This window comes from Ornithorhynchus anatinus, chromosome X3 (genome assembly GCF_004115215.2).
Source record: "Ornithorhynchus anatinus isolate Pmale09 chromosome X3, mOrnAna1.pri.v4, whole genome shotgun sequence".
Classification (NCBI taxonomy): domain Eukaryota; kingdom Metazoa; phylum Chordata; class Mammalia; order Monotremata; family Ornithorhynchidae; genus Ornithorhynchus; species Ornithorhynchus anatinus.
In genome coordinates, this window is record NC_041751.1 from 20,670,230 (window position 1) to 20,682,536 (window position 12,307).

The 12,307-nt window shown below is 47.5% G+C and overlaps 1 protein-coding gene across 1 annotated transcript in view; it reads left to right on the forward strand.

Moving 5' to 3' along the window:
• The window catches only part of FARS2 (phenylalanyl-tRNA synthetase 2, mitochondrial), a 281,243-nt gene that overhangs the window by 14,555 nt on the left and 254,381 nt on the right, over positions 1–12,307 (forward strand). The window contains exons 2-3 of the mRNA XM_029053621.2: positions 7,516–7,628; positions 9,458–10,076. Of these exons, the coding sequence (XP_028909454.1) occupies positions 9,480–10,076 (597 nt within the window). The 5' untranslated portion in view covers positions 7,516–7,628; positions 9,458–9,479. The remainder of the gene's footprint in view (positions 1–7,515; positions 7,629–9,457; positions 10,077–12,307) is intronic.

Below are 12,307 nucleotides of genomic sequence, written 5' to 3' on the forward strand. Positions count from 1 at the left end.
ATCTTTCTTTCCCATGAAGTCTTTGATTAGAGCCGTTAGGAAACAGCAAAATTATTGACCCAACTGAGTTTCACCTCTTCCTCTTTCCCACCCTCTGGCAACGGGAAGTTCAAGAGTCTGAGACCGTGAGGTTCATGTGGGACGGGGACTGGGACTGTTCTGATTATGCTGTATCTGTCCCAGCACTGAGCACAGTGACTTGCACACAGTAAGCACTTAAGAAATATTACCATTGTGGTTATTGATGTTGTTATTATCGTTCGGAGTTATTATTTTTACTACCAATAATAATAACGAACAGAGAAGTGGCCGAGAACTAAGAGGGGGAGGTAAAAGAGCGAGCAGTTTGGGTAAAACTACATACTGGGTAATGATAATAATGATTATGTTATTAGTTAAGCGCTTACTATGTGCCAGGCACTGTACTAAGCGCTGGGGTGGCCATAAGCAATTTGGGTTGGACACAGTCCCTGTCCCATATAGGCCTTACGGTCTCACTCCCCATTTTACAGATGAGGTAACTGAGGCACAGAGAGGTGAACTGACTTGCCCAGGTCCCACAGCAGACAAGGGATGAATGGTCCCCAAGTAATTGAGAGTTATTTAACCTCTCTGCCAATGACAGAAAGAGGAATTGGAGAGTGGAAGTTTGCCCCAAAGATTCCATTTTATATGTGTAATTTTAGAGTGGCAGACAATTAAAGGCCATGAAGACATAAGGAAAGTGACTTGAACTTTAAAATTCTCCTCCACCCTCCCCCTTCTTCATCCCGGGGCCTTCACATTTGTCCTAATTATCTCTTCAGCCTTGTAAGAGCATTCCCCAGTGGCATCTGAATTTCATGCCTAGACCCAAATAAATGTCACAATCAGAAATGGTGTCCGCAGTCTCTCTCGGATGATTTTGGAGAAAACGAGCAAGATTTTGTAGAAATTTCGTGTCACGCTTTCATGCCACGGGGATGCCTCTTAATACGAGATCAACCTTAGCCTTCAAGTCCCATCACAAATCCTTCCCCCACACAGTGTCCTACAGTAGTACCTAACTTGGCGGCTGTGAGAATTTTTGAGGACCTTGTTGATCGTGAGATCGTTGCAAGGCCGTTCTCAGTCTGCACCCACTTTCTCGGCGATCTCATCACACCCCCAGGCGGATGACTCCCAGAGTTTCCTCCCTAGCCCCGACCTCGCTCCTTCTCTTCAATCTTGAATCTCCTTCGGCCTCCAGACATCTCTACGTGGATGTCAGCTAACACCTCAAGCTCAACGTGTCCGAAACCAAACTCCGCGTCGTCCCTCCCAAATCCTCTCCCCCTCCTAACTTTCCTATCACTGTTGACAAAGCCACCACCATCTTCCCTGTCTCTTTGGCCCAGAACCTTGCCATTATCTTCCACTCTCTTTCAGCTCTCCTATTCGGTCAGTTACTCTAGACCAGAAGCTCCTTGTGAGCAGGGACCATATCGAGTAACTCTGTGATAGTGCCGGGCCTGGCATATAGTAAGAGCTTCACAAATACGACGGTTATTAATTATTATTATTAGTGCGTACTCTCCCAAATGCTTACTGTAGTGCTCTGCACATAGTAAGCGCTCAGTAAATATGATTGATCAGTTGACTGATTGGCAACAGCCCAGAATCCGTTTCTTCCCCATCTAAGCGTGTCCAGGAACTTGTCAGATCCTGACTTGATTACTGCATCAGCCTCCTCATAGACCTACTTGCCTCCAGCCTTTCCCCTCTCCAGGCCAGATTTCACACAGCTGCTCCGATCCTTTTTCAAAAGCATCGTTCTACGCAGCGTCCCCACTCCTCGAAAGCCTACAGTGGTTTCCCACCCGTACGTAGACGTCGGCCTGGTGCGAGAACATTGTACTCGAGGAGGAAAATCTCTCATCCTTAACATCCAACAGACCACTGCTCTCCCCAGCTTCAAAGCCACTATGAAATCACCATCCTATTTCTCTCCTACTGTCACGTCAGCTTCTCCACCTAAATGACACGTACATCTCTTTAAACTCTGTTGCTTCCTCCTTTCTGTATTTTATTGTAATGTCTTGTAAGCAAGGTCCCAAGGACAGGAGTCAAGGACAGCTAACTCTTGTGTACTCATCTAAGCGTTGAGTGCTCTGGTCAGAGTAAGAACCCAATACATATGATTGATTTGTTGAATTTTTTAGGGTATTTGTTAAGCGCTTACATTGTTCTAAGCACTGGGGTAGATACAAGCTAATCAGGTTGGGCACAGTCCTTGTCCCACATGGGGCTCACAGCTTTAATCCTCATTTTACAGATGAGCTAACTGAGGCACAGGGAAGTGAAGTGACTTGCCTGAGGTCCCAGTGGCGGAGCTGGGATTAGAACTCAGGTCCTCTGACTCCCAGCCCGTGCTCTTTCTACTAGATGGTGCTGCTTCTCTTCATTCATTGACTTTCAAAGTTATACACTGACAGGATTGTCAGTGCTTTTCCAAGCAATTTTAGACTAATCCCTTTGGGTACACTATATAGAAGAAGGGAATTTGTTTCCTAGAGGCTGTGATTTACAGCTGTAATCTTTTCTAATAGCTCAAAACGATTCTTATTAATAGTAAGGTGTGCTGCTTCTAAGCAGGTTTTAATTTTATTCACTGCAAATGAAATTTTTACTGGCTGAAAAAAGATTTTTCTTTCCACCTTATCCTTAGCAGTTTCTGTTCAAAATCTCCTAATCCGCGCGTGCAGCATAACAAGATTTGTGCGAAATTATTAGAAAGCTAAAATTCATGGTTAATTAGGAATTATACAAACACCTTTGAATATGCAGAAGTAGAATTACAACTCACTAAAGACTTTTCATTATAAACCAAAGTGGTAAGCATTGATAAATTGAAATACCGTGGTGCTGGGTAAAGAGCATTTTATATGCAGTTGACTTCTGAGGAACTGACAGGGCTGGGTGAGACCCCAGTGAGACGCGCTAGAGTTTTGTACTTTTCCAGGTTGAGATGGGGCGTAAGATTTCTGGCCTACTCACAGCCCTGCCCCTTAGTGGTATTAATAGGATTCATTCATTCAATCATTCATTCAGTCGTATTTATTGAGCGCTTACTGTGTGCAGAGCACTGTACGAAGCGCTCGGAAGGTACAATTCAGCAATCCGCAGGTGCCCGTCCCTGAAAACTCACCCGTAATCTGGCATTCAGGAAATCAGTCAGTCGTATCGGGCGCTTACAGTTTGCAGGGGAAGGCACCGTACGCTTGGGAGACTTAAGTTGGTAATTAAGTCTAATTATAATGAAGTATAATTAAGTTGGTAGACACGTTCCCTGCCCGCCACGAGCTTACAGTCCAGGGAATGAGTTTACAGTCTAGAGAAGGAGTTTACACTCCGTGGTATTCATTGAGTATTTACTGTGTGCAGAGTACTGGAAGCAGCGTGGCTCAGTGGAAAGAACCCGGGCTTGGGAGTCAGAGGTCATGGGTTCGAATACCGGCTCTGCCACTTGTCAGCTCTGTGACTGTGGGCGAGTCACTTAACTTCTCCGTGCCTCAGTTATCTCTTCTGTAAAATGGGGATGAAGACTGTGAGCCTCATGTGGGACAATCTGATTACCCTATATCTACCCCAGCGCTTAGAACAGTGCTCTGCACATAGTAAGCGCTTAACAAATATCAACATTATTATTACTAAGTGTTTGGGAGACTACAGTGTAATAGAAACGGTAGACGTGATCCCCGCCCATCAGAAGCTTACAGTCTAGGTGGGGAGACAGACATTAAAATAAGTTACAGGTGGAAATGGTGGATTATAGGAATAGGAAAGTACATAAGTGTTTTGGGGCTGAGGTGGGGTGAATGAGTTTGGGACATGGGCTGAAGTAATCCCACTGCTAAATAGCTTTCTTATTTCCTTTAAGAAGGGGTATTATTATACTGCAAATGAGGTCACACATTTGGTCAAGCATCCCTAGTCAAGTGAGAATTTCAGTTGTTTGGCTAACATTATCAATTATTATTCTGTGGCATCTGTTAAGCGTTTATGTGCCAGGCACTTGGGTAGGTACAAGCTAATCAGGTTGGACACACGGTCCCTGTCCCACCTGGGGCTCACAGTCTTAATCCCCATTTTACGGACAAGGTAACTGAGGCACAGAGAAGTTAAGCGACTTGCCCAAGATCACACTACGGACAAGTAGAGAAGCAGCGTGGCTCAATGGAAAGAGCCCGGGCTTTGGAGTCAGCGGTCATGGGTTCGAATTCCCTCTCTGCCACTTGTTAGCTGTGTGACTGTGGGCAAGTCACTTAACTTCTCGGTGCCTCAGTTACCTCATCTGTAAAATGGGGATTAACTGTGAGCCTCAGGTGGGACAACCTGATTACCCTGTATCTACCCCAGCGCTTAGAACAGTGCTCGGCACATAGTAGGCGCTTAACAAGTAACAGCATTATTATTATTATGGTGGAGCTAGGATTAGAACCCAGGTCCTTCTGACTCCCAGGGCCATGCTCTGTTCACTAGGCCTCGTTTCTTCTTATCTTCATCTTCAAAATCTTTATCTTTATCTTCTTTTAGAGAGGTGAAAAATCAGAAGAGAATGGTAAAGTGCATTTAACTAACCAAACCCCGGTTATGCCCTATCACGTACATTAATTATTCTTAATTTAATATTTTGAGGGTCTATCATTGGAAGTTGTTCCCATTTGAATCCGTTTAATTACGGAATTTAACCTACTTACTTGACTTAGGCGAACAGCGTCCTCTTGGTAGTTAAGTGCTATGATTTGCAGAGAGGAATCCATTTGTATTTCTCTCCATCGTGGGATACTTTCCTTTGATGTATACTGCAGGATTTGAATAATTAAGTGGCTTCTGACGGGACAGAGCGTCTTTCAACTTGCAGTCGTGGAAATCTGATTTTTATTTTTAGCTAAAACATTAGGGATAATCATTTCGTAGGTAAATTGAAGTGGTCCGGTGAAAGCATAAGTACAGTCTTCGGAATGGGAAGGTTGCATTTTATATTTAGGTCATAATCAGAAATTTCCAAATTTCTTCTTTTACCTTTTAAGCATATGCCCGTTTAATATTTAAAAAGCCAATAACCATGACAAAGGTAGCCAGCGATGACTTGAACGTGAAAGCCAAATGATTTCCAGAGCTCTAGGATTAGTGTGCTCTGGTGTTGCATCTCTCAGGGTCCACCCACCTTCTCTATGCAGCTGCCAAGCTTTCTCGCATAATTTTCTCGACGGCTGGTGTCCTCATTCATATTTCAACCCTCCCTCTGCCAAAACTTGGAAGCCATACGCCCCGGGCAGGGAAATAGAGTTCCCTCTCGCACAGGCAGTATAATCCCTCCTTCCAATGCTTCGCCGAGACCCGAGCTGGAGCCATTAAGCCGAATCCATTTGAGCCAGGGAACCTTCTTTCTGGATTTTGAGTGAGCAAATGAATGGGCTGTACCCACTAACTTGTTCCAGGATCCTCCCCCCCCGGCCTTGGAGGGTTTCTCTGATTACTTCACATCCCAGAATCAATAAGAGAATCTTTCATGTCGAATCCTTAGAGAATCCTCCACATTCTTTTATGTGGTTATTAAAATCCCATGTGTTAGAAGCCAACGCTAGAACTTACCAGTGCTCCATCTATTTTTAGACCTTTATGCCTCGAGCGTCGAGGCAGGCCGTGGGGAAGGTTTCGGAGCCTCTCGGCAGCTCCCTGTTAAAATACCTGAAAAAAGAAATCGAGGGGCAGAAACGAGTGGTGAAGAAAATTATTTACCACATTCCTCGTTGCCAGACTCTTTAGCTGTTAATCTCTGGAAGGACAGGCATCGATAGCTTCTGACACCGTGAACCACCCTTTTAGCCTGGAAACAATATCTAACCTGGACTCCACTCTCCTGGTTCTCCTTCTATTTCTCTGAACGCTTCTTCTCAGTTCCCATTACGGGCTCCGCCTCTGCCTTCCACCCCCTAACTATAGGAATCCCTCAAGGCTCGGTCCTGGGTCCCCTTCTATTCTCCACCCACCCCCACTCCCTTGGAGAACTCATTCGCTCCCATGGCTTCAACTACCATCTCGATGAAGATGATTCCCAAATCTATATCTCCAGTCCTCACCTCTCTCCTTCTCTGCAGGCTCACATTTCTTCCTCCCTTCAGGGCATCTCTACTCGTATGTCCTGCTCAACCTCAAACTTACTATGTCCAGAAGCGAATTCCTCATCTTCCAACCCAAACCCAAATATCTTTCCCAGCACTGTAGACGACACCGCTAGCCCCCGTCTTAGCATTAGCGTGACTCATCTCTCTCGAACAACCCACACATTTGATCTGTCATCGTATCCCTTCAGTTCTACCTCCACATCATTGCTAAAATGTGCCTTTCCTCTCCAGCCAAGCTGCTACCATGTTGAGCCAAGCACTTATATCCCTCCTCCCCCAGACTATATGGTCATCATTCTCCTCCTCTGCGAGGTAGGGTGCCAGTGGACTGTAGGAACTTTTACTGGGAGGTAGTGGGGGAAGCCCGTGTTGCGTAGAGTATTGAGAAGCAGCGTGGCTCAGTGGAAAGAGCACGGGCTTTGGACTCAGAGGTCATGGGTTCGAATCCCCGCTCAGCCACTTGTCAGCTGTGTGACTGTGGGCAAGTCACTTAACTTCTCAGTGCCTCAGTTACCTCATCTGTAAAATGGAGATTAAGACTGTGAGCCCCACGTGGGACAACCTGATTCCCCTGTGTCTACCCCAGCGCTTAGAACAGTGCTCGGCACATAGTAAGCGCTTAACAAATACCAACATTATTATTGTTATTATTATTATTATTAATACGTATTTATAGTAACATGTGTTTATTATTAAACATTTCCCGGGTGCAGAGCACCCGACCCAGGGCCCGGAGAAAACGCATAGATGGGAATTAGTCACCGTCCCTCAGGGGGCTCACAGTCCAAAAAAATCAAAATGAGGAGAAGGGGCTGGGAAGAGTGAATTGGCAACCGACGCGTAAGAGCAAAGCAAAGATCTGTGGGATACTGTGGCCGGAGGAGTAGAAATCCTGCTGACTACATCTCTCCTTTTGCCCATTTAGACTGTGAGCCCGTCACTGGGCAGGGTTTGTTTCTATCTGTTGCCAAATTGTACATTCCAAGCGCTTAGTACAGTGCTCTGCACATAGTAAGCGCTCAATAAATGCTACTGAATGAATGAATGAATGAAATACAGCTCCCCACACCTCTGAATCCACAGCCCCAACCTCGGCCAGACCGCAGCCGACAGCAGGAGCTGCCAGAGAGTGTCTTTAGTGCCCCAGCCAGTCGCCACCTGGGACCATCTCTGAGCCAACTGCAGAACTCAGTGATGGCGACACTGTCCGTCCGTTATACCGTATTTGCTCTCATAAGTCTGCCTCACGTCAGTTTTTGAAGAGGAAGTCCGAGCCTCCGCTCCTGCAGACCCAGTACCCGACAGCTGTTTTGTTTTTACTTCGTGCATTTCCCTCATCTTACATGGTTTTATTGTGTTTTTACAGTTTCATCTCCTTTCGTGTCACCCCGTTTGTACTTGGGGTGTGAACCCCTTGAGGGTCAGAGACTCCATCCCCGTGTACTCTTTCCCAGCGCTTAATACTGCTCTTTGCCTTCAGTAAGTACTTAATAAATACTATTGCTTCTAATAGTACAGAGCTTTATATGTAATAATAATAATAATAATGTTGGTATTTGTTAAGCGCTTACTATGTGCCAAGCACTGTTCTAAGCGCTGGGGTAGACATAGGGGAATCAGGTTGTCCCACGTGAGGCTCACAGTCTTAATCCCCATTTTACAGATGAGGAAACTGAGGCACAGAGAAGTTAAGTGACTTGCCCACAGTCACACGGCCGACAAGTGGCAGAGGTGGGATTCGAACTCATGAGTCCTGACTCCAAAGTCCGTGCTCTTTCCACTGAGCCACGCTGCTTCTCTAATCCTCACTATGTCACTGGCAGTCGATTAATTGATTGCCTTTCTGAACTGACCCTTTTCTTTCGGAGGAGAGATGAGTAGGAGGCGGGGGAAGATACCTGTGTATGTATTTATGTATGTACGTATGTATTGGAGAAGCAGCGTGGCTCAGTGGAAAGAGCACAGGTTTTGGAGTCAGAGGTCATGGGTTCGAATCCCACCTCTGCCACTTGTCAGCTGTGTGACCGTGGGCAAGTCACTTAACTTCTCTGTGCCTCAGTTCCCTCATCTGGAAAATGGGGATTAAGACTGTGAGCCCCACGTGGGACAACCTGATTCCCCTGTGTCTACCCCAGCGCTTAGAACAGTGCTCTGCACATAGTAAGCGCTTAACAAATAGCAACAAAAATATTATCATTATTATTATTATTATTTTTATTATTATTTGTGAGATGCAGCAGCCTGGAAAGAGCACAGGCCGGGTAGTCAGAGGATCCGGGTTCTGATCCCGGCTCTGCCACCGGCCTGCCGTCTGACCTGGGGCAAGTCACTTCATTTCTCGGTGCCTCCGTCTCTTCATCTTTAAAGTGGGGATTCAGTAGCTGTTCTCCTTCCTACTTAGACCCCGAACCCTATGTAGGACAGGGACAGTTTCTGACCTGATTATGTTGTAGCTACCCCAGCATGTAAGTACAGTGCTTGTCACGTAGTTAGTGCCTAACCAATCCCACAATTCATTCATTCAGTCGCATTTATTGAGCACTTACTGTGTGGAGAGCACTGTACTAAGTGCTTGGGAAAAGTACAGCACAACAATAAACAGTGACATTCACTGCCCACAGTGCGCTTACAGTCTAGGGGGAGGGAGACAGACATCGATGCAAATAAATCAAATTACAGGTGTGTACCTAAGTGCTGTGGGGCTGGGAGGGGGGAAGATCAAAGGGAGAAAGTCAGGGTGATGCAGAAGGGAGTGGCAGATGAGGAGAATTGGGGCTCGGAGGAGATGTGCCTTCAATAAGTCTTTGAAGAGGGGGAGAGTAATTGTCAGATGTGAGGAGGGAGGGCGTTCCGGACCAGAGGCAGGAAGTGGGCTAGGGGTCGGGGGCCAGACATGCACGATAGAGGCACAGTGAGAAGGTTAGCGCTGGAGGAGCGAAGTGGGCGGGCAGGGTTGTCGAAGGAGAGAAGCGAGGTGAGGTAGGAGGGGGCAAGGTGATGGACCGTTTTAAAGCCAGTGGTGAGAAATTTTTGTTTGATAAGGAGGTGGATGGGCAACCACTGGAGTTTCTTGAGGACGGGGATGACATGTCCTGAACGTTTCTGTAGAAAAATGATCCAGGCAGCAGAATGAAGGAGGGACCGGAGTGGGGAGAGACAGGAGGCAGGGCAGCTCAGCAAGGAGGCCGATGCAGCAATCCAGGCAGGATAGGATGAGTGATTGTATTAATGTGGTATTAACAAGTACAGTTATTGTTTCCCGCCATGGTGATGACACCTGATGAGCATTTCATGTGTGCCATTTGCAGAGGCTGGGTGAAAAAAGCTGCCATGGCAGCCGTATCAAGCCTCACGAGAGTCACCGCGCGTCCCTCCGTCACACGGCTCCTGTCTGTCTGGGCCAGACGGGCCAGCGGCGGCGGCAGAAAGGCTCCCTTCACCCCCACGGAAGCGTCCTCCAGGACCCTAGAGCTGCTAGGCAAGTCGTACCCTCTGGACGCCCACAGCAACGTGAGGGAGACCATCCTGGCCAAGGTGGGCAGGAGCTTGCACAATCAGCGGCAGCATCCCCTGTGGCTCATCAAAGAGCGGGTCAAGGACCACTTCTTCCGGCAGTATAGAAACCGCCCGCGCACCCCGCTCTTCTCTGTGTACGACGACCTCTGCCCCGTGGTCACGACCCAGCAGAACTTCGACAGCCTGCTCATCCCGACCGACCATCCCTGCCGAAAGAGAGACGATAACTACTACATCAACCGGACCCACATGCTGCGATCTCACACCTCAGCCCACCAGTCCGACCTGATCCACGCGGGCCTGGACGCCTTCTTGGTGGTGGGAGACGTTTACCGGCGGGATTCCATCGACAGCCTCCACTACCCGGTTTTCCACCAGCTGGAAGGTGTCCGACTGTTCTCAGGCCACGAGGTAAGGGGGCCGGCTTCTCCGGCCCGAGCGGCCGCTAGAGCCCAAGGACCGGGTTTTCTGACTCGGTGGTCCAGACCGCCTGACACCGACCCAGTGTTTGAAGGAAAAACCAGACCACGGGACTTGTTAGAAGCTTACTCTGGGCCGAGTTCTATACCCAGCGCTTGGATTGCGTTTTCGATTTCCCTCAAAAAAAAGGAGATTTGTCATTCGTTCTTTTGAATGTGCTTTTTTTCTGGTCATTTGCACCCCATTTTGGGAGGAACAAAAAGGCACCTTGTTGTAGCCTGTGAGATTAGTCCTTGAGAGCGGTCCCTGGGGGACCTGAAAATCTGCTCAATTGGTGATTCCGAGAAGCAGCGTGGCCTAGTGGGTAGAGCTTGGGTCTGGGAGTCAGAAGGACCTGGGTTCTAATCCGGGCTCTGCCACTTGTCTGCCGTATGACCTTGGGCATTTCCTTGACCTCTGTCTGCCTCAGTTACCTCAGCTGTAAAATAGGGGTTGAGACCCATGTGGGTCATGGACTGTGTCCAACCTGATTATCTTATACCTACTCCAGCACGTAGTACAGTGCTTGGCACATAGTAAGTGCTTAACAAATGCCATAAAAAAAAATAATGCCCGGGGAGTCCTTATTTATAATAATAATAATGAAGATGATTATGGTATTTGTTAATAATAATGCCAGTGAGTCCAGTTTAGTTTGATGAGGCAAGCGCTTAGGACAGTGCCCCACACAGAGTGAGTGCTTAATAAATGCCACTGATGGTGATGAGGCAGGTTCTTTTTCGAGACCCTGTTTCGTGCCCCACCCCTCATTCGGGGTGAGCGGTGCATTCCCGTATCGGGCTGCTGGAACATCCGGGGGGGCAGCTGCGTGACGCTGCTGGGGCTTCAACGGCCTCGGGACCGGCAACTGTACCCTCCGAACCATCTCCTCGTGTCAGGCACGTCAGAGTGTAGGTTAGGGGACATATCACCCGCAGTAGAATATCGGCTTGAGTGGCTTTCCAGTAGTGGTTTTAGATTGTGCAGAACCAGCCCCAATCTCCTGTTCGGTCCTCTGGTCGTGTAATGAGAGATGGTTGGGTAATGGATGAACGCAGCGTATGGCCAGGGCACAGGGTATTGCTGTGTCTCTTTTCAGCATCAGACCTTGCCGGGTCCATTCGTCGTCGTTGGGTGAACGCCTCACGTGACATACCGAATGAGGAAAATGAGGTGTGACATGTCGCCATAGAACAAACTACCTCTGTACGCTTTTCAGAACACCCCCTCTCTGTTCATAGGGAGTTATGGTGGTATTATTATTGCTCTTTATTAGAGACTTTTTAGGGCTACCTATTCGCAATGACTATTTTACAGTCACATTTCTGAGTATGAGTAATTTATTCCTTATTAGTAAATAATGAGGTGGTTCTGCCTAGTAATTACTTGTATTCCCATGGAATTATTCAGTCAAAGGGTGACCGGTGACTAATTTAGAGGCCTGTCCGGGCTATTTGTTTTACAGCAAGTGCTGCCTACTTAGTGTAAGCCCTAGTTAATGAATAAGGAACTCCATGTGGTTCTGGAAGAGTTAGTGCGGGCAGTGAGCAGTGGGAGTCAGTAACTCCAAATCCCTCTCTCTACAAGCTAATTTTTGAAGGAGTTTCATCTGTGAGCCAGTCATTGAACCAGAAAATCACTGAAGCCTCCCCTTCCAGCCCGTGGGACTTTTTTAATGAGAGGTCGGTCGTGAGCCGGGAATGTGTCTACCTCCTGTCTTGCTTAGTTCATTCAGTCTTATTTATTGAGCGTTTACTGTGCGAGCTTGGGAGAGTACAAAACAACAATAAACAGACACATTCCCTGCCCACAACGAGCTTGCAGCCTGGGGGTGGAGCTGGACATTACTATAGATAAATAAATGACAGATTTGTACATAAGGGCTGTGAGGCTGGGAGGGGAGAAGAGCAAAGGGAACAGGTCGGGGCGACACAGAAGGGAGTGGAACAGGAGGAAAGAGGGGCTTAGTCTTTTAGGGACAGGGAAGGGAAGGCTTCTTGGAGAAGGTGTGCTTAGTGCAGCACTTAGCACATAGTAAGTGCTCAATAAATGCCATTAATAATGATGATGATGAGAAGAGACAGAAGTGTGGCCTAGTGGAATCAGAGGACCGGAGTTCTAATCCCGCTCTGCCACTAAGGCACTCAGTAAATACCACTGATTGACTTCTGTGTGACCTTGGG